At 35.8% G+C, this 22,259-nt stretch overlaps 3 protein-coding genes and 1 pseudogene across 3 annotated transcripts; 2 read left to right on the forward strand and 2 right to left on the reverse strand.

Moving 5' to 3' along the window:
• Nucleotides 1–163: 163 nt before the first annotated feature.
• On the forward strand, nt 164–7,435 carry LOC143544368 (insulin-degrading enzyme-like 1, peroxisomal). The gene is made up of 25 exons (XM_077036490.1): nt 164–388; nt 528–603; nt 865–932; nt 1,060–1,151; nt 1,254–1,327; nt 1,420–1,463; nt 1,557–1,608; nt 2,422–2,544; nt 2,632–2,741; nt 2,840–3,002; nt 3,285–3,377; nt 3,554–3,639; nt 3,871–3,957; nt 4,057–4,160; nt 4,247–4,349; nt 4,429–4,524; nt 4,599–4,788; nt 4,869–4,930; nt 5,082–5,186; nt 5,281–5,691; nt 6,233–6,357; nt 6,464–6,515; nt 6,611–6,697; nt 6,812–6,934; nt 7,039–7,435. Exons 1-25 carry the CDS (start codon nt 248–250, stop codon nt 7,270–7,272), a joined length of 2,901 nt encoding a protein of 966 aa, XP_076892605.1. The 5' UTR covers nt 164–247; the 3' UTR covers nt 7,273–7,435.
• Nucleotides 7,436–7,848: 413 nt separating this feature from the next.
• On the reverse strand, nt 7,849–9,294 carry LOC143544359 (UDP-glycosyltransferase 73C6 pseudogene; annotated as a pseudogene).
• A 3,513-nt stretch (nt 9,295–12,807) lies between these two features.
• Nucleotides 12,808–14,355, forward strand: LOC143544360 (heat shock cognate 70 kDa protein-like). Its single transcript, XM_077036482.1, has one exon. It carries the CDS (start codon nt 13,018–13,020, stop codon nt 14,353–14,355), a length of 1,338 nt encoding a protein of 445 aa, XP_076892597.1. The 5' UTR covers nt 12,808–13,017.
• A 3,155-nt stretch (nt 14,356–17,510) lies between these two features.
• On the reverse strand, nt 17,511–21,333 carry LOC143544369 (putative glycosyltransferase STELLO2). The gene is made up of 3 exons (XM_077036491.1): nt 19,581–21,333; nt 18,218–18,344; nt 17,511–18,024 (listed from the first exon to the last, which is right to left on the reverse strand). Exons 1-3 carry the CDS (start codon nt 21,305–21,307, stop codon nt 17,551–17,553), a joined length of 2,328 nt encoding a protein of 775 aa, XP_076892606.1. The 5' UTR covers nt 21,308–21,333; the 3' UTR covers nt 17,511–17,550.
• Nucleotides 21,334–22,259: the final 926 nt, after the last annotated feature.

Consider the following 22,259-nt stretch of genomic DNA (forward strand, 5'->3'; position numbering starts at 1 on the left):
ACTTTATTGTAAATCGTTTGGATGTTTCTATGAAATATAAAAGGAGCCGATAAAAAAAAATTGCAGAATTGGAAAAAAACGACTCCTTTCATGCATTTTAAAACTTTATTATATATTTAGAAGATAGATACATAACATAACATAACATAAGATACATACACACACATAGTCAAGTCGTTGCATCCCAAATTTGACGCACCCTGTCTCCACCGCACGTCCGCACAACCACACGACGAATCACCAAACCATGGCTGTCGGAAAGGACACGGCGGAGGAGGTGGTGGTGGTGGAGATGATTAAGCCTCGCAACGATACCAGACACTACAAGCGAATTATCCTTCCTAACTCTCTCCAAGTCCTCCTCATCAGTGATCCTGATACAGATAAGGTCTATTATTATTATTATTATCATTATCATTGATTAAACGACGCCGATTTACCGATCCTAGGGTTTATTATTTATTTATTATCAGTTTACTTGTTTTAATAAATCGCCAATTCATTTTCGGTTATTGTGTGATTGTCAGTCTGCAGCGTCGATGAACGTTGGCGTTGGTGCGTTTAGCGATCCCGAAGGTCTCGAAGGCCTTGCGCATTTCCTCGGTGAGGCGTATTCGTCTTCTCGTTTTAATTAACCGTCACTTGTGTTCATTTTTATTATTATTAGATAAATAGATAATGTTTGTATGTGATTGAAATTGAAATTGGAATTAATGTTAAGCAGTTGCATACTTGCAGTGTTGTAGAATTATAAATTATGATGATGTGATATAAATTACTTCTGAACCGATTGTTGAAATTGTTAACAAGTTATTGTGAAAGGTTTATAGGCTAGTTTTTATTTTGTTTGATATTTAATTACAGAACATATGCTGTTCTATGCAAGTGAGAAGTATCCTTTGGAGGATAGTTATTCTACATACATATCAGAGGTACTCTGTAACTGTACTTTTTGCAGAACACATGCTTATTTGTTTTCTTAGATGTTTTACAGCTATATTTCAAGTATATGATCTCATATGTGTTGCTGTTCTTTTTCATTTTTTGTTATTTTATTAGCATGGAGGTCATACGAACGCCTACACATCCTCTGAGCACACTAACTATTACTTTGATGTTAATGCTGACTGTTTTGACAAGGCTTTGGATAGGTACATATTATTATTATTATTTGGGGATTGTATAAATATTTTGTGGCGGTTAAATATGGGCCTATGGTATTTAACATGTCTTTTTATTAATTTCTTGTATAGATTTGCACAGTTCTTTATCAAACCACTGATGTCATCTGATGCAACTACGAGGGAAATAAAAGCTGTTGACTCTGGTTAGCATCAATTTAATGGGTTAGGTGTTCCGTTACTGAATATTTTAATTTATAGTTTTAGTCACACATTTCTTCCACTTGTTTCTATACAGAGAATCAGAAGAATTTACTCTCTGATGCATGGAGAATAAACCAGGTAATTTTGTTTCCGCATATCAATGTTATATCATAAGTTATTTGTGAAGAGAAATTTGAAGCTTTAACTCTATGGCTTAACCATATTTCGCAGCTGCAAAAACATCTTAGTGCAGAAGGTCACCCTTACCACAAGTTCAGTACAGGTTGGCATTTCAAGTTCCTTATGCATGAATCTGTAGAAAATTATTATTAGTATATATTGTGTGCCACCTTAAGCCACATCGTATAATGAAAACTTCAACACAATCACAATCCTTCCATACTGCTTTCTGCGTTTGATGTGTGTGGAGTTGAGCTTTCCTGTCACATTTTGTGGTATTTGAATTTGCTTCTTTTTTAGAGACAGAGCTCATACCTTTTTAAACTACTAAGAGTGTTCTTCTAATTCATAATGATTTTTATCTAGTTTTTTTCTCTCTTATTTTCCTAGAAAATCAGGGGTGTTTTCTATCTCTCAAAAACCAATGAAAATTTAGAAAAAGTGTACAAATGGTCTTGCATTTTTCAAATTAAAGAGTTGGAAAAAATACTCAGATGCAGCTGTTTTCCAGATAACTATATGCACGATATATGTTAAGTGTTAACACACTTATTATTATACAAGTACACCTGATATGGGATATGACTATTTTAAAACGGCTACCAATACACTTGATTCACACAGCTAAAATTACATCTCAATGATCACATGAGTAGTTGAAAGTTGAAACTACAGTTAGAACGGGCAGGGCATTAAATTTCAGTTGGCTGAAACTTTAACTCCATTGAAACTAACACTACTACAAAAAGTCAAGTGGAATGAGTTGAATTTACTACTAATATGACCATAAAAGAATAAACAATTAAAAAACCAATAAATAGGGTTGTAAACAAATTGAATGTTTTTCAAACAGTTTGTTATCTGTTTGTTAACACCCCCTAGATAATAGTTATATTGTATTTCATGTCATGAATAGGGAACTGGGATACACTTGAGGTAAAACCAAAGGCACGAGGGGTAGATACAAGGGATGAACTCCTCAAGTTCTACAAAGAAAATTACTCAGCCAACATCATGAATCTAGTTGTGTATGCAAAAGGTATGCGTGTATCAAAGTTTAATGTCTTATTGCAGAAATTCATGAGCTCATGCCATTAACCTGTTGTTTTTTATATTATATCTTCAGAAAGCCTGGATAAAATTGAAAGCAGTGTACTTAGCAAATTCCAAGAAATAAGAAATATTAACCGCAATCAGCTTAGTTTCCCTGGTCAACCATGCTCTGAACATCTTCAGGTATTTAGAAAAAGATGTTTGCTTTTTAGCTTGTATGGCAGTTTTTCTTATAACGTCTAATTTGTGGTGGTTCTTGTCTTATTTTATTTGTTTCTTAGGTTATAGTTAAAACTGTCCCTATCAAACGTGGTCACAAGCTGAGAGTTACATGGCCGATTACACCCGGTATTCATCATTACATGGAAGGACCAAGCAGGTATCTTGGTCACTTGATTGGTCACGAAGCAGAAGGATCCCTCTTCTATATCTTGAAAAAGTTGGGTGAGTTTTCACTTACTTATAAAGTATTTAACGTTTCTTTTCATCTTGTGTGTGTCTATACATACATAGATGCGCATACTTGTGCCATCAAGTTTTTTTGGTTAAAACGAGTCTTCTTTGGTTAATCGGAACTTAATGAAGTTTTATTTAAGTGGTATCTGCATAAATATTATTATTACTATTATTATTATTATTATATTTTATTTTTAGTATTAGTGTCATTGTTATTATTATCATCATCATTTAGTTCCCAGGTGAGTAATGATGTGAAATTGATTGCAGGTTGGGCAAATAGTTTATCTGCTGGTGAATCTGACTGGACTAAGGATTTTTCTTTCTTTAAAGTGGTTATTGATTTAACTGATGCTGGTCATGGTCAGTGTTTGTTTCTAGTCCCTTCGGTGTGTGTGTGTGGATGCTTATTCTTTCATTTATGTTAGTTATATAAGTTGTCTGTTGAGACATCGTTTATGCTTGATTGCTTGTTTGTTGGATTCTAACATCAGTAGTAACGTATCCTAACATCTTTTTTTTTAAATCGAAAACACCAGAAAATGTTCAACACATCATTGGACTTCTATTCAAATACATTTCGCTCTTGCAACAGTCCGGTGTTTGTAAGTGGATCTTTGATGAGGTACACTGCTATTTATCCTTGCTTCCAAGTTCGAATAATCATTTATCTGATGTGAATCGCAGCCTAGATGTTCTTATGCTGGTTTGATTATTAAATACTTTTAAGGCTGTCATATTTAGCATGTTTCTTCAGTTTTAGGTGTTTATTTTGTATTGGCTCCTATTTAATTATAATGTTACGTGGCATGTCTTTTTGAAGTCCTAACAATGCTGTTTAATATGTTTTGTAAAGCTTTCAGCAATCTGCGAGATGGCTTTCCATTATCAGGACAAAATTCCTCCAATTGATTATGTGGTTAAATGTTCATCAAATATGCAGGTATATATTTGCCATTATATGTGAGTTATTGCTGATGTTAGTATCATAACAAAGTATTGTGCTGTTTGCTTATTCTAATAATCATTTTGAGTGTGATAGTTGTATCCCTATAAAGATTGGCTAGTTGGGTCATCTTTACCTTCAAACTTCAACCCGGGCGTTATTCAATCTATGCTAAATGAGCTCACACCAAACAATGTCAGGTAATTATCAATGAGTTTGTATGTATTGTTTTCTTATATAACTCGATATGCAACTACCAATAAATTGAATTTATATGCTTTCTCAGAATTTTTTGGGAGTCGACAAACTTTGAAGGACATACTGACCGGACCGAGCCATGGTATGGAACTGCGTATTCTGTTGAAAAAATCAATAGTTCCATCATTCAGGTTTGAATCTATGCACGTTTATGATGCTATTTGAAATTCTATTATTCAAACTATTTAATATTATATGGGTATATTACAGGAATGGATGGATAAAGCTCCTGAAGAACACCTACATTTGCCAAGCCCTAATGTGTTTATACCTACTGATTTGTCAATTAAGAATGTACAAGAGAAGGTGTGATTGGTGTTATAATTAAATTCAAATCTTGAATTTGAATTTTGACTCATGGTCCTTGAATTTTCAAACAGGTGAATCTACCAGTTATGTTGAGGAAATCATTATATTCAAGGTTATGGTATAAGGCCGATACAACATTTTCCACACCTAAAGCTTATGTAAAGCTAGACTTCTACTGTCCATTTAGTGGCAGCTCCCCTGAAGCAAATGTTCTTACCGACATTTCAACACGGTTATTGATGGATTACTTAAATGAATATGGTTAGTCAAAAAGCTCAATTTAATTATGATCTCGTATATAACACATATTCATTTTAGTTGATTTTATTTGTACATTTCAGCTTATGATGCTCAGGTTGCTGGTCTTTATTATGCGATTTCTCACACAGATACTGGTTTTCAGGTAAATTATTTTTCATTTTGTATTTGCATCACTGATTGTTGCTTTCTGCTTAATAATGGTTATTTCTTTTCAGTTTTAATTTGTAGTAATAGCTTTTCACTCGACACTTAGCCTTTATTTGTAAGCTTATTGTTTCTTTTAACGCTTTCAGGTGACTTTGACTGGATATAGTCACAAGTTGAAGATCTTACTTGAGACAGTTATTGAGAAAATTACAACTTTTGAAGTAAAACCTGACAGGTTCTATGTGATCAAGGTATCTTTGACTTGATTACTTTTGTAGTTGACTATCCACTGTTCTCATATCCCATTTGTAAATTGTAATTATAAGTTTATAACTCCTTTTGCAGGAATTGGTCGCAAAACAATATGAAAATTTCAAGTTTCAACAACCATATCAACAGGCGATGTATTATTGCTCGTTACTTTTAAAAGATCATTCATGGCCTTGGAATGATGAGCTGGAAGTTCTTTCTGTTCTCGAACCCGAAGATTTATCAAGACTTTATCCTCAAATTTTGTCTAGGACTTTCATAGAGGGCTATGCAGCAGGGAATATTGAAGCAAATGAAGCCGAATTAATGATTCAACATGTTGAAAATGTACTTTTCAAAGGTTCCAAGCCTTTATCTCAAGCTCTCTTCCCATCACAACACCTGGCAAATCGAATCGTTAATCTTGAAAAGGGCGTTAAGTATTGTTATACCAAAGAAGGTCTAAATCCAAGCGATGATAATTCAGCCCTTCTTCACTACATTCAGGTACTGTTTAGAGATCATAAAATATAGCTTATATACCGTGTTCGTTTGTTTAATATTAACTGAACAAACGAAGGAACACTTAACACTTAAGCGAAGGATTTTCATGTTCATTTCGGTTTCTTAAGATTTAAGGAATTGAACGTGTTCGTGTTCGTTTATGGTTGTTCGGTAATATTCTAAACGAATGGTTCACGAACATAAACGAATACCTACCAAGAGTAAATGTATTCCCAAATTAAAGTCTAAAGTACCATGATCATTGAATCCAAAGGTTAAAAAGTAAACCAAGATATAATAATGGTTTTTAAATATGAAAGTCAAATAGATTTTAAATCAATATTAGTAATACATAAAACTGAATGAATATTTAAACGAACAAACATAAGTAAACGGATATAAATGAACGTAAATGAGCGATGTAAGCGGACATAAACAAACATTAATGAATGGACATAAACGAACTTCCTGCTTTCTCAACGGTTCACTGAACGTTCAATCTTGTTTACAGACCTATTAATGGGGTGTATGTATACATGTACAGGTACATCAGGATGATTTTAAGTTGAATATTAAACTTCAGCTTGTTGCTGTTATTGCTAAACAACCAGCTTTCCACCAACTTAGATCAGTTGAGCAACTTGGTTACATCACCGTGCTTATGCAGAGGTATATGAAGCTCTTATATATTTATATATGAGCCTAATTTCATTTTTATATAAAAAATATTATTATGTATAACAAATATTATTATATACTGAATTGGATACTGTAGGAACGACTCTGGCATCCGTGGAGTGCAGTTTATTATACAATCTACAGTGAAGGTAGACGCTTTTTATTTTTATGTTTTGAAATTTTTATGATTACAATGTATGAGCATATGACTTAACTAACTAATCTTGTTTCTTGGTCTCAACAGGGACCTAAACACATTGAGTCAAGGGTTCAAGCGTTTCTCAAGATGTTTGAGAGTAAACTATATGAGATGCCTGATGATGAATTCAAGGTTGGATTTTTCTTTTTTTTTTCTTGAACTTTTATATTTTTGCCTTAGTGGATATGAAAAATTGAAAAGATGTATACTTTTATTGATCTTCACATTTATGATCTGAATTTGCAGAGTAATGTTAATGTATTGATCGAGATGAAGCTCGAGAAACACAAGAACTTGAGAGAAGAATCTGGATACTTTTGGCGGGAAATCCAGGATGGCACCCTCAAGTTCGATAGGAAAGATCATGAGGTATAAAACTTATAAAAAGAAAGGTTATTTTAATTTTAAACGGGTCAGAAATTGCATCCCGTGTTAATGTGTTATTAACCCGGTTAATTGTTGTGCTGAAACAGGTTACTGCATTAAAGCAGCTGACAAAGGCAGAATTGATAGAATTTTTTGATGAACATGTAAAAGCGGGGGCTCCACAGAAGAAGGCATTAAGCGTGCAAGTATATGCAACTGCACATTCTACTGAGAATGCATCAGGCGAGGGTGACGGCAACATGGTTAATATTGAAGATGTTTTCAGTTTCAGGAGATCGAGACCTCTCTACGGGTCGTTAAAGGAGGAATTGGCCATGTGAAGCTGTGAGAGGTATTTACAAAAGAACTTGCTGTTTAAACCGTCCTTTTTAACTTTTATGGATTATTTATCCATGCTGGTCGTCTGTGTTAATTATTTATGTACATTTGTATTTGACATGGAAGAAAACTATAGTTGTTGGGGGCAGACATGGACCTTTGCAACTTGTTAAGACCATTGCGCCGGTTCATTCATGATGTGTTTGTGGATGTTGCGTGCTTTAGTTTACGGCACGAATCACTGGTGTCCCTTTAAAATTTTCGTTTCCTTTTTCTTTTTATCGTTTGTTAATATTTTCCTTCTGTTTTCTTTTTTAAATGAGTTAGTGGTTATTTTTTAACGATTTTTATAAGAATTTTAGTTGGAAGTTCTTTTAACAATTTTTAAAACTTATAAATTTGTGCACTTAGAAGTATACAAAATTAATCTGCAAAACCATGCTGTTTTCACAAGACTAGTGTTTATTCTATTATGCTATAATCAAACAAATACATGACTCGCATACCTTACACCCACTGCTTGAACACAGTTGATACCTGGTACATATTTTTCACCAAAATTTAAAAAAATATTGGCATCAAGGCAATGCCTTAACATCTTGAATTAACAATGTCAAGTTATTGTAAGAAGAACCACCTTCTACCGCTTTCTTTGCCACCATCCCGAGTGCTTTCACTTTCTTCCTCCTCTCGTTTCCTTCGGGCCCCACATCCATGACTCTCTCTATAGCCGTCTACACCTGCCCGCTCTTCACAGTAACCCCAAACTTATCCTCCTCACCCCAATGCACCACAACTGGGGCGACAACACTCACACCGATTTCCAACACTTCAACTATCAACTTCTCGTTCAAAAACTGTTCAGCAAACTGAGGCCAAGTGATCATTGGAACGCCAGCAATTACCCCTTCCAAGATCGAGTTCCAACCGCAGTGTGTCAAGAACCCGCCAACCGAAGGGTGTGATAAGATCAGAACCTGTGGGGCCCAGTCTCTTATTATTAGTCCTCTATCTTTTATTCTGGTTTCAAACCCGGTTTCTGATAACCAATCTTCAACCTGTTTAGCTCTGTCACCGGCTCTAATCACCCATATGAACGGGGATTCGGATGCTTCGAGGGCTAGCCCGAGCTCGATGAGCTGTGGTGGGGTGACCCGACTACTGCTACCGAAGCAGGCGTACACAACCGATCCAGGTTCTTTACAATCGAGCCATTTCAAGTAACGCTGATCATCGGTACCACTCGGATTATCATTATTGGATAGTGATATCGGTCCTAGACACCAAACTTTACCCCCTTTTAGTTTCTTAAACTCCTCAACATATTCTTTCTCCAACTCTTCAAAGCTATTAATCACCATACCATAAGCTCGTGACTCGGATTCTCTCACCCGATTAAGCTGCTCACGCGTTGCTAACTGAGTACTATTAAACTCGGGTGGAAGCTGAGCTCGGGTTATTTGAATCCGGTCAGGAAACCCCGGGAGCACAAAGGGCTCCAACTCAGGTAATTCATCCAACACTTTGGATGCATACAAATGATAGGTAACCAACTGCTTAAAACAACTCATTCCATCAAATACAATCCTGGGAATCTTAAACTTGGCAGCCGTATCATCGCTCCATAACATGTACTTATCAGATAATATACAACTTGGTCTAGGATTCAACAACTCAAACCGTTGTTCGAGTCTTTCTTGCAACATATCAATTGCTTTTGAAAAGTTTGGAAGTAAATGCAAACCAGGTAGAGCATCCGCACTTTAGCAGCCCTCTGGTAGTCCGTTTTCGACCCCTGGAAACGGGAGTTCGAGGAAACGGACGGGGAGGCTGGAGTTGATGTGGTGTTGGAGTTTAGGGGCGTATCGAATGGCGTTTTTGGGTGTGGTGACGATGGTGGTGGTTACGTTTGGTTGTTTAGCGAGTAATATGGCTATGTCGATCATGGGGATGGTGTGGCCGGGAGCGAGTAAGGGGATCAAGAGGAAGTGAAGGTGGTTGACTGGTTCGGAAGCCATTGTTGTGTGAAGATATATTATAAATACATATGCTTCATATTTATAGAGAAGAATGATGATTCCAGATTTGGGTGATTGAATTTGAAATTAGTGTCGGAAGAAATTTCATGAGTTTGAAAAGTAAGTGCATGCAATGAGAAAATTGGTCTCACACGGAAGTGCAATTCTGAGTTCTGGAAAGAATATTGTTATTTGTTTTTATTTGAAAAACCGAAGTAATTAATACGACAATTATACCATTGAGGTGACTTGGTGGATTGTTGTCTATCTTCTCACTTCATGTTACTTTGCCACTTTAGTTTGGTAACATGTTAGTAATTGGTGTCATAATTCCCCACATTTTCACTTTATAGGTTCGAGACTTGCTTAAAATTCATGAGTCTAGCAATCTGAGGCATATGAAAAATAAGGTACTATACGGGGTCGTTCTAACGGCTTCTTTGTGTATTTGGAAGACAATGAAAGAAATTATCTTCCAATGCACTTCGGCTAGTGTCTCAAAATTGGTGGAGAACATAAAACGTTAGGCTTGCTTTGGATAAAAATCGATCTTCTTTTAAAAATTGCTTTGGAAGGATATATTGGGTTGTAAGTCTACTTTTGTTGTTGGGTTCTTAGCGCCTTGTCAGTTGCTTTAATGAAATTGTCGTTCCAAAAAAGTTATGTTGTGATTTTATGTGTAGAATCATACTCTTAAGATTAAGAAAACAAGTATATAATTTGTCCAAGGCAATCATTGAGCTCAAAACGTATTCTTAGAGGATCTCTCGCATTCCAAAGGGGATGTTTAGGTGGCGTTCGAAAAGAGAATGAGAACCCCATGGTTGGTTGTTAAAGGTTTGCAAATCGGGACTCACGCGGACGAAGAACTAATGACTTGCTCAAGCATGGTGAGTTGGGATTTTTAAAAAACAAACTTTGCTACATAAGCCTCCTTGTTGTGGATGCTCTGATTTTCGTTTGGGTGTCTGTTTCTTAGTGTCTGGAATTTTTCGAATAGAAGTGGATGGATTGATGTGGGCTTTTCACACGCACACAAATAATATGTGTGTATATATAGAGAGAGAGCGAGGTGCACTGGCACACAAAAAAGTGAAAGAACTAACTTCGATTTAACTCATTTTAGGGGCGTTAGTAGCGTCTCAGAACTCTGATACAAAAACATTGAAAACAATAATATTATAACAACGATAATAATTTTAAATTAGTTTAATTTTAACTAGGTAAATCGCAATCAGTGACACTACTACATTGGGATGAGCTTGGGACAGTACTTGTATTCGTACCCGTACATGTACCGAAAATTAATAACAACATGTACCAATACTCGTACCAAACTTTTCGGTATGGTACGGGTACATGTATTGGTACGGTACCCGTTTTTGTACCACTTTTCTTTTTTATTTCCAAATCTTTAAAGATCTTGAAACCGATACCAGTACGAGTAACAAACAACCTGAATTAGTCCAGTATCGGTACTAACACAGATACATGACGGGTACCAAATTGGTTGCCGATTTATTGATAAGATAGTATTGAAGAACCTTAATTCAGTCGCTGACTTTAAGTGATTTGTTTGTTGGTTTGAGTTTGGATGTTATATTATTTAATACTGAAAAAACATTTGGTACTTGTTCAATAATAACATGGTTGGAGAATTTATTTTATATATTAAATATGAAGAATCTCATTTAAACCCCTATATATTCCAAACAGATACAAAAAACCAAACGTACCAGTACATGTCCCCGCATGTACTTGTACTGAAATTCAACAAAAGTGAGTATTAATGCCCGTACCGAATAGGCTAAATCGATACGAATACATGTACGTGTACGGGTATGAGTACGAATATTTGGGACACAATGCTCATCCCTACTACTACATATCAGACATTGATTATGTCACTAAATGTTGTTTGAAAAAAACTAATGTTTTAATGTTTTGTTGTTGGTATGTCACAAGTAACCCATGCCGTTGAACTCTTACCTATTACTAAATGGGTCGTTATATTCAAAAACCACCCTCATTGTGTGTTAACAAATCTATACGGTTCGTATAAGGGCTATATGAGTCGTATAGCCCTCACATGACTAACTAATGTACGTACAACAACTTTTCCGGTCTATACGGGTCGTATAGCCCCTATACGAACCGTATAGGCTTCAAACATCTTACACTCTCCATCATAAAATGACAAATTTTTGCACATATACGGCTTGCATGGGCGCATATGGTGTCCAAATAACGTGTGAGTAAACTGTGCCTTTATTTAAAAGAGGTAAATTATTAATCAAACACCGCCATTGTCTTCTTTCCGGTTACTTAATCATTTCATATACCAACAACACATACATTGATGATTGATCATATACTTACTTTTGTTTGAAGTTGAAGATGGGCAAAAGAAGAGTTGCAATGGGCATTGATCTGCTTGGTTCGATAAGCACAGCCGTGTTGAGATCATTCCAAATCAACAAGGTAATCGAATCACTCCGTCATGCGTTGCATGGGATGGAATGCAACAACTTCTTGTCGGTGAGGCTGCAAAGAATCAAATCACTAGGTACCCCCAAAAACACTGTTTTTGGTAAGTTTCTTCATTAAATCATTTTTTAATTTTGGATCAGTTTTGCACACTCGTAGTCACAAAGCGTAAAAAAAGTGAGGGGGAAAAAGACGCACTTAGAATAAAAAATTAAAAATATATTATGTCTATGAAAAATAAAACTATTCTTTATATAAAATAAACAAAAAGCTATTAGACCGGTCGCTATGGGGCGACGTTGAGGAGATTTTTGGGGCGCGGTGGGCGCCGAACACCGCCGTGTGGCGCGGACGGGAGAGGGACGACGAAGATCCGATCGTTGCAATGGCCGGCGCGGTTGATTGAGTTTTGGTGGGCCCCTTTTCAGCAGCTCTCTCCATCTCTCTCACACACATACATACATATGCATGTATATATATATAATAGGGGCGCCTTGGGGCATTAAACCATAGCGGGCATCTTTGGGGTGGGGCTTCGAAGCCGTCGGTGCTTACGTGTCACGGTGGAGGGGCTTCGAAGCCCCCACCATAGAGGATGGTCTTATATAACATGTAATATCGTCTAATATGTATCAAAAGTTTTGAAATAGTCAAGATTCAAATGTAAATCTAGATTCAATAGTGCCTTGTGTTTATTTTGCTTGGTTTTTATCTTCTCATGTTCTTGGCATAGACAATGCTAAAGCGCTCGCCTAGGAACGAGAAGCGCATTTATTGAGCCTCGTCTGAAAAATGAGCCTAGGCGCAAGAAGCGAGAGCTTTTAATTAATTTATATGGTTGAAACCTTCATAAGGGGGAATGAGATTTATGAATGCTTGCTCTTACAAATGAAATGAACCAGAAAAAATTACAAAGTTGAAAAAAACTTAACTCGAGACATTTTATTTGATTACTCCAGATGGCTAGATGACCAACAACTACCTAATTTAAGCTACACACTAACCAGTCATCAATCCCTTTTCCAATCATATATTTGATGACATTTTGAACTGTTTTTTTTTTCTAAATAATGTACGTGCAGATGTTAAACGTTTAATGGGAACCAGATTCAGTGATATGTGGTGCAGAAAGACATTGGTACTAGACCTTTCAAGGTAGTACAAGGATCTGGTGAGAAGCCGTTAATAGTATTCGAACACGAGTCAAAAGAAAAGAAATTCTCACCAGAAGAAATATCTTCAATGATTCTAAGAAACTTGAAAGAGGCTGCTGAAGCATACCTCGGAACAACAGTTACAGATGCAGTCATAACTGTTCCTGCATACTTTAATGACAAGCAACGCCAGGCGACCATGGATGCTGGTGTGTTGGCGGGCCTTAATGTTATGCGCTTGATTAACGAGCCGACATCAGCAGCAATCGCCTATGGCCTAGACAAGAGTGCGGATGTAAACTGTCCAGAAGTGAAAAATGTGTTGGTATTTGATTTGGGTGGAGGAACCTTTGATGTGTCTCTTCTCGAGATCACTAAAGCCGGTACCATCACGGTTAAAGCAGTAGGTGGCGACACTCGCTTGGGTGGAGAAAATTTTGACCAGTTGATGGAGAATGATTGTGTCGACGTCTTTAAAAAGAAAGAAAAGAAGGATGTGAGCGAGAATGCCAGAGCAAAGATGAGATTGAAAATTGCTTGTGAGAAAGCAAAGAGGGATTTATCTTCAACAACACAAACACCGATTGAAATTGATTGCTTGTATGAGGGAACTGATTTTATAACAAAGTTCAGCAGGGCAAAGTTTGAGGAGATTAATGCGGTTTTCTTCAAAATGTGCATTAAGCATGTGGAGAACTGTTTGAGAGATGGAAATATGCACAGGCGCGATGTTCATGAAGTGGTGGTTGTTGGTGGGTCGACAAGGATTCCCAAGCCGCAACAAATGCTGACAGAATATTTTGACGGGAGACCACTTTGCAAGAGCATTCATGCAGATGAAGCTGTGGCTTATGGTGCTGCGGTTTTGGCTGCAAACTTAGGTGGTTATGGGAACAAAAGTGTGCGGGATTTGGTGCTATTAGATGTGACACCTCTTTCTCTTGGCATCAATACCGTTAATGAATATAACAAAAAAGGTGATACAATGAGTGTTGTGATCCCTAGGAACACACCCATACCCACCATGAAGGAGCGGGTTTATACCACTCGCTTTGACAACCAAGTATCTGTGAAATGTGATGTATATCAGGGTGAGGGCAAATATGTCAAAGAAAATATTTTTCTTGACACATTTACTCTTCATGGCATCCCAGCAGCTCCTAAAGGTGTAGAAAAGCTTAAGGTTTGCTTCGAGATGGATGCTAATGGTATTCTTAGTGTTTCGGAAGAGGTGGTATCCACCGGAAATAAAAGAAGTATCACGATTGCTACGAGTGGAGATTTGTCCAATGAGAAGGTGAAATCAGATCATCAACGGTGTTTCTTTTGCAAGGTATTTTCTATCGACGTATGTTACCTTTATGAACAACTAAACACAATCCTGGTAAGGTTTTATTGTAATCCAAATTCAAGCCTATCTTTATGACATGGTCACAGCCTTTTGTAAGGTTTTAAGTTGCATCCTTTTTGCACTAAAAAATCATTTTCCAAATGTTTTGAACATTTATGTTGTTATCTGAAACCCATGTTGATTCAACATATTGATTTTTTAGTGCAAAGCATAAATATTCACCCAAACACTTACCACATCAAGTCTGCATGTATGGATTATTATCATCGGTTGTTGCATGATCATCGAACTCCAAAAGACAACTGAAACTACAACTTATTGCTTTGAGACGAGTTCGATCCTCATCTCTGTCCTTGAAGCAATTTTGCCCACACCTTTCGAAAGAACAATGTATTTCAGGTTTGCAGTGAATCACTTCCCAAAGTACAACAAAGTAGCAGGTAATATATCTAAAACAACTTATTGTTTTGGGTGGTGATAAGTCGATTGAATTTACTAAGTTTTCAAAAAAATCATGGGGGTGGTGTTTGAATATAACAACCCTAAATAAAACAAGATTTCGATTGGTATCGCCTCGGTTTGTTACAGTATCATAGTAAACCCAAAAAATAAGTTTGTCAAGTTGGCATGTTTATAACAAACGAAACAAAAACACGGGCGTTGCGGCAGTGGGTAAACACGAATTCGGTTAGTATCGGTTAGATTCGTTACCATATGAGTATAAAAAAAAACAAAAAAAAGCAAGTTTTCATGTCTAAAATAAGTTTGACGTGAGTTTGGATCGTTGATTTCTTTCATTATTTACCTATCATACGTTTACTATTTAAAATTTATACACTATTAAAGTATTCAAAACAAAAAAAAATAAAAAATTTGTGGTACCAAACCATGATCGTTAGGGGTGTTCTTCGGGTTTCGGGTTCTTCGGGTTTCAAAGTTTTAAATCTTGACCCGAAACCCAGCCCGAATCTCTCACAGGTTTTTTGGGTTAGGTTAATCGGGTTTCGAGTATCCAAGATACAAAACAAAAAAACAAAAAATAAAATTAAAACTACAATGCTAAAACTAAAATAACATATTATTCTTTGTTCGTAACTCAAATAATCAAATAACAAACCAACATAACTTGATAAAACAATTCAAAAGAAAAGTAAAATTATCTCGAACCATAATCGTCTTCAATCGGGCGTGATTTGGTTGCTCAATTACGTTTACTATTAGTAATAAATAAAAAAAACATAAATTAACAATAAACAATCGATCTATATTAGTTGGAATGACAACCGTCGAGTAGGACTAGATTTTGATAACTTTAGTGGCTAAGACTAAGCCTATTATACCTAAAAATGTATTTAATTTCAAAACTAAAAGTTTATTCGGGTTTTTTGGGTAGACCCGAAACTTATAAATCAAACCCAAGAGCCAACCCGAATTCCTTCAGTTCGGGTTAGCCTTTTATCGGGTGCGGGTTTTCGGGTTCGGGTTTTATCGGGTTGGGTTTCGGGTAAAAATGACAGCCCTAATGGCCGTTTATCTATAAATATAATTTAAACATAAAAAAACTTGTTTTTCTTTTATATATCAACTAAGGTTATTAACCCGTGTACGACACGGGAGAATAAAAAAATCGTATAACAAACGCATGTAATTTAAAACCACAACATATGTTATACACAATATTTCTGAAATATATGTTTCTTTCTAAATTATAACATGCAAATTGAAACTCTTTAAAAACGACTCATTTTAATTCTAACCAAACTGACATATTTTCGAAATAAAACTAATGTTTTGATATAACTCATTTGACTCACAACTCGTCCACCAAACCCAAGACACACCTTCTTTATGCTTATCTTTACTCACATCCTTTTTTCCAAAAACATAATAGAAAGAAAAAAATAGCTTCTGTGTAAAACAAAATAACTTTGACCAGATGATCATTATATTAATAAAATACAAATACATATTTCATTAGGGTAAAACCGCAAAACTAACCGACATGTAGAGCTTAAATATACCTTCAAAATCTTTGTCACTCTTCTAAATCTGTAATTTTTATAACATGAGCCGTGACCATATACATAAATTAATTCAATATGCCTAAAATACCATTCACAAAGCACATCTTGAAATATTAAGAGTAAAGAGAGATGAAAATATATGAAATACAAAACATTTATCGATTAGTTCATAAAAATTAGATCATTAACAAAAGTGAAAAGAGCACCCTTGTTTTTTGGTTGTAATAGTGAGCCCTAATTTCAGAACATCTTGTAGTTGAAATTCATAAATTAACTTTGAATCTGATCTGAAAAAATGTTTGAAACGTCCGAAATCAATCTTTTGATCCAGCGCCAAGATCATGATTCAAAACTTAAAACACGCTTTGATAAGTTAACTCTTTTTAAATCAAAAGGTCTTTTGAAACGACCTCGGCCCGTATTAAATTTAGTTATTAGTTTATAAAACTAAACTCCCGAAAAATAGAAAAGTAACTTGCAATAAAACTACTGTAAGTGAGTAATACATGATATCACCATTAAATGCAAAGTTTCCTATAGTACTTAATGTTAGGCATGTTGTTTTAAATTTGGATGTAACAAAGTTTGACTTATTTATTGGATATATAGTACTTACCATGTAACTAAATTTATCAACAATTATCTCCAAGTCTCTAACGCATTTGTATTTCCAACCACTACATTGATTCCACATAGCTCGCGTAAAGATGTTCGTCAGCGCCAGAAGTCATATATAGGTCGCATACGCACTGATGACACTGATGAGTCAAAAATAAATTATGACATGCAGATTTGACTTTTCAAAACAAAGAAAAAGAATGCACCGGTGATACTGATGAGTCAAAAATAAATTATGACATGCAGATTTGACTTTTCAAAACAAAGAAAAAGAATGTTTGTGAAAAGAATTCGCATTATTGAAAATTTATATTTGGGAAAACGTGTCATTAAACATCGAGAAGTTAAGGCAGCTGTATTCTGAAGTTGAAAACAAGATCGAAGGCATCGATCGATACGATAATCATGTTACATGTGATGTAATAACCCTGTATTCTGCAAGCTTGCAAGACTGATTCAATAAACTGTAAAACAAGAATTTTACTTAGCTTGTATTGATTGATTGATACCAATGTACAATATGTACTACATTCACCAAATAAATCAAAAGGCAAGAATTTTCACTTCTGTTTTCTCCTTAAAAACCCTATAAATTTTACACAAAACAAAAACGAACCCAAACTCGTGTTTAAACTAACTCCATCAACAAAGGGTCACCTGCAGCCATGATTCTGATAAGCTTTATAAACTCCTGCTCACTCGACACGCTCCATGGATGAACCGCAGGCGCTTCTGGAGAATATAAACTCAAACTACTGTTTGAAGGCGGTTTTTTCTTGTACACCATCGTGTTAAACACGGAGTCGAAGTTGTCAGTGGAATCCATTGCCAGAAAGAACATGGGAATGGCTACCTTTTGATGGATATCAAGATTTCCCACGAGGTAAACGAGGTCTTTGAAGTCGTCTACGAGCCTTCTGGGAATATAGAACACCTCTGAGCTGCAAATTGTGAGGGTTGAATCTCGGGTTGTTATGTGTTTCTTGTAACTGACTTGGAAATGAACCGGCATTGAGCTCACTACTTGCTTCACCATTTCTCCTTGTTTTCCGTACCAATCGTTGTTCCCGGTTAGTGAGACGGTTGTCCAAGATTTTGACACCTACAATGTTGAGGTAAAATTCACAAAATTTATTTCATATGTTACGGGTCAAAATGTCTAATGCTCGATGGTTTATATATATATATATATATATATATATATATATATATATATATATATATATATATATATATATATATATATATATATATATATATATATATATATATATATATATATCTTATAAATGTACCTTGTTTGGTATCCAGAGCTTAGTTTTATCTGCTTGGACCAGGTTCCAGTAATTAAGAACCGTATCGTCCTGGAGAAATAAAAATCCTTCTGCACTTGAAAACCTATCGAACAATTTCGGAAGATGCCTGCAATGAAAAAGAATAATTTATAACCAAGCTTGTTCGTTTTGATTCTTAAATGCAACTCAAACCGAATTTGGGTAATTCAAAACACAACCGAATTCAGGTAATTCAAAACCAAACCGAAAACCAATTTTGAATTTGGTTCGGTTTTGGCTGAATAAATTTTTAATATTTTCTTTACTGTAATTTGTTATTGGATTGAGTTAGGCTAAATAAGTTTGGGCTAAAAACCATTATTTGGCGAGTAACCACTATTTGTAATTCGGTTTGACCTGAGTTATGTTTTTGGAATAAAAACTCAATTTGATTTCCGTTTTATACGGTTCCGTTTCGGTCTCCGGTTTCATTTAAATCACATGGGCATTTCAACTGTTATATGTCAAAAGTTAATCAGGTTGTTGCGTTTTGTTGCTATCAGGCTGTTATGTTTTTAGCTTTAAAGGGAAAAGGATCAAAGTGATCAAATGAATCAAATAATTAATCTGATAATAGTTTTTGTATTCAAACACTAAAAAACAAATATTTATGAAAGTCAAAAGAGAAAAGCGGTTGACAGGTCAACCCAACCCGCCCAAACCCATATCGACCCGTTACCCACTGCCGATTTCGCCACATGTTAATTATTTAATTGAAAACAGGAATATTAACTGTCTGATTAATAATTTGGGAAATAGATGGTTCAACAATTTTTTTTGTTTTAGCTACAGATAAACCATCACAATCACTTAAACTGGATACTGACATCACACCTACCAATAATATATCACCAACAAACTGATTACTTCAAGTCAAAGGAACTAAACCCCTGTTTGCTTTAATCATTCATTTTTCGTTCACGATTTTGTAATGTAAACAATGTTACAAATAATTAAAAAAAACTTAAAAAAGAACGACAATTTGAGTTTATCGGGTTTGAATTGATGTATTAACTGTTGGCACATATATCGGGAACTAAAATGAGCCATGATTCAAATTTTGAAGATCAAAAGGACCATTTTCCAGATCATGATTTCTGTATCGAGGATACCATTCTTAAATTAATATAATAAACTCATACAGTCCTACATGACACCCATATATGATAATGAAATATAATGGCCCATTCCATTATTTCATTACCACATCCCATTCAACCAAAATCACATAAAAATAGTTACTATGCAAAACAAACACACACAGTAATGAAATCAATTATACAAATATAAAAAGTTATAAAATAAGAGTTGACGAATTACGTACTTGTATAGATGATCCAAATGGCCTTCTTCAACAGCAAGCTCACCATTCTTCTTTTCAGACAAAATAACAACCGCCTTAAATATCCGTCCATACAATAACCTCCATTCAAGAGCCGTACGTTCAACGGGCCCGTTACAAAACATAATAAGCACAATACTCCCAAAATTCTTTCTCCATTTAATCAAATTCCCAATCTCATAATTAACTGTTCCCGTTTCCTCAACTCCAAGATGAACAGACGGTAACTTTTGAGGCACAAAATCCTTTCTATCCCCGTGACCAATAGTAGCTCTCAGTCTATGAAGCTCTAATGTCATCAACCGAGGCTGCAAATAACCGACCGCAATCAAATCTTGAACCCACGCAGCAGTAAATTTCAAATCTTTTTCGGTCCAAAACCCTTCTTCCGCCATCGCATAACTCAATTCCATTAATATTTCAAATAATCTATGTTTATCAGATTTCCAAGAAACCAAGAACTTGATCAAACGACCCACGTTAACATGAAGATCCTTCTCTTCTGCAAACGGGTACGCTTCGATCTGATCGTATCTATGTACGGTTGGTGGATAAACCACAACATACCCGCCGATTTCCCATAATAACCTTTGAGCCCAATAACCTCTAATCACATCAGAAGCCATTGAACTTACAGAAACCGGAAGCATTAGCCCCCAAAATGCAGAATAATGATGTAAAGCGTTAAAAGAATTAGTCGGTACCATCGTTCCTTGAGGAAACGCAACTTTAGGCGCGTGATCATCGAACCGAATATCAAAAGGTTCAAAATTTGGTTTTCTCGTAAAGTAAAAAACCGAATCAACATCCGGTAACCCGTTAGAAATCCCCTGTTGAATAAACTGCTTCCCACCGAACACTTCCGTGTAATACTCTTCGTGCTCAATCTCCCCCACATTTTCCAACGGCAGCCCCCTCGGCCAAACCGACCGTTGACCAAAATGAATATACGGGTTGACCACAGTCCGATTCGGGTTCTCATGAGTGTACTGCAAGATAACTTCTTGTCTAGCACTCTCCCCAACCAACTCAACATCAAAATGCTTCCCAATATTATTATCAATCACTTCCCCTCTATCATCCGCATCGAATATCTTCTTCGCACCGTGCTGGATGGCGAACAAATACCCGACATTCTTTCTAACATACGAATCATAAGGCAATAAATCAACAACCCTAAACCCTAACTTAGCTTGATCTTCTAATGACAAAAAGATAGCACCTTTGACATTCCAATCACTCGGGGTCTTCGAGTTCCCGACCGCGAGAACCTGCCAGCCCTTAATCCTGACCAGCTTCTTAAACGAATCGGTCGGGTAATCGGACACCGAAACCACAATCCATTGGTCTGATCTGAAATTGGCAAAACGGGTAGTCTTGTCAACAATAGGTGGGATCAAATTGAAATTAATTTGTGGGAGATGGATGGTTTCGAGTTCTCGGGTCTGCGATTGGAAGCAGAGTAAGGCCGCCGAGTCGCCGACGTTGCGGAGGAAGAATACGGCGGCGACGGTGGCGATTAGGACGGCGATTGTGACGATTTTGCAAAGATTATCGGAAACCCATGTGGAGAAATCAAGGGATTTGGATGGTGAGAAGCGATTTGATCGAATGGTTGTGGGTAAAGAAGATGATTTGGGGTTTTGGGGTTTAGAATTGGAATCACGTTCTTGTTGGACCAACATTGGATTCAATTCGACGACACCCATACAATACAAAGATTGAATTGAATCTTGAATCAATCAAGATTTGAAGTTGAAGTTGAAGTGGGTATTGTAATGTAACCGACAGTTGATTGATGGTTTATTATTATTATTATTATTATTATTGTTGTTGTTGTTGTTGTTGTTGTTGTTGTGTGTTGTTTAATGTAACTTGAAGTTAACGGGTGGTGGATGCTGGTGGATTTGGTGGCGGTGGGGTCACTCTAGTCTATAGATTGATTACTAGTATTACACTATACACCCGGAGATCGCAAATGCTGTCTATATATAATGGTTTTGGATATTAATATTAATATTAATTAATTGAAAAGAAAGTGATTACACTAAATTTTAGGTGATTTAAAATTATTTGAAGCATATATTCGAACATCCATACCACCTATGATGATGATGATTGACGGTGGGAAACGGTATAGTGAAGAAAGAGTACAACATGACAGAATGAATGTTTTGTTCGAGAAAGTAGAATTAAAGAAGTTATTGTCAAATCGATTACACCTGAATATGGAACTGTACCATATATTATGTATAAATGATGTATAAGTTTAAGTCTCTTAATGTGAAAGTATATCACTATGAGCTAATTCATTCATTCACTCGTAGTCTTGCTTACACATGGTATTTTACATTTATTTTCTATCAAAGAACTGATATGTATCCTTTTGCTGAAGAGTGGTTATATGGAGAGCTTTGATAGACAGAGATCTAGGACTTGATCTTAGATATACATGAATTAAACCTTGTTATAATGTTTAAGCTATTCAAAATAGCTTTCCAATGTATTAATAAAGTTATAAACAGACATTTCTTCATGTTTAAGAAATTTCTTCAAATAAGATAGGTATAGTTAGACACTTAGACGGATTGTCCAACCATTTTATGGCTTGTCTAAAGGTGGATTTGAATATTTTCTTAAAAAGATTTTGAACTCATTAAA

This window comes from Bidens hawaiensis, unplaced genomic scaffold (assembly GCF_021521415.1).
Source record: "Bidens hawaiensis isolate Kalapana, Puna unplaced genomic scaffold, B.hawaiensis_p1.1 tig00013539_1, whole genome shotgun sequence".
NCBI lineage: Eukaryota > Viridiplantae > Streptophyta > Magnoliopsida > Asterales > Asteraceae > Bidens > Bidens hawaiensis.

Coding starts and splice junctions, on each gene's coding strand:
- LOC143544369 (XM_077036491.1), bottom strand. CDS start 21,307: ATGGGTGTCGTCGAATTGAATCCAATGTTGGTCCAACAAGAACGTGAT. Junction 18,345..19,580: donor CATTTGGATCATCTATACAA/GTACGTAATTCG, acceptor TTTTCATTGCAG/GCATCTTCCGAAATTGTTCG. Junction 18,025..18,217: donor AGCTCTGGATACCAAACAAG/GTACATTTATAA, acceptor TCAACATTGTAG/GTGTCAAAATCTTGGACAAC.
- LOC143544368 (XM_077036490.1), top strand. CDS start 248: ATGGCTGTCGGAAAGGACACGGCGGAGGAGGTGGTGGTGGTGGAGATG. Junction 389..527: donor GTGATCCTGATACAGATAAG/GTCTATTATTAT, acceptor TGTGATTGTCAG/TCTGCAGCGTCGATGAACGT. Junction 1,328..1,419: donor AATAAAAGCTGTTGACTCTG/GTTAGCATCAAT, acceptor GTTTCTATACAG/AGAATCAGAAGAATTTACTC.
- LOC143544360 (XM_077036482.1), top strand. CDS start 13,018: ATGATTCTAAGAAACTTGAAAGAGGCTGCTGAAGCATACCTCGGAACA.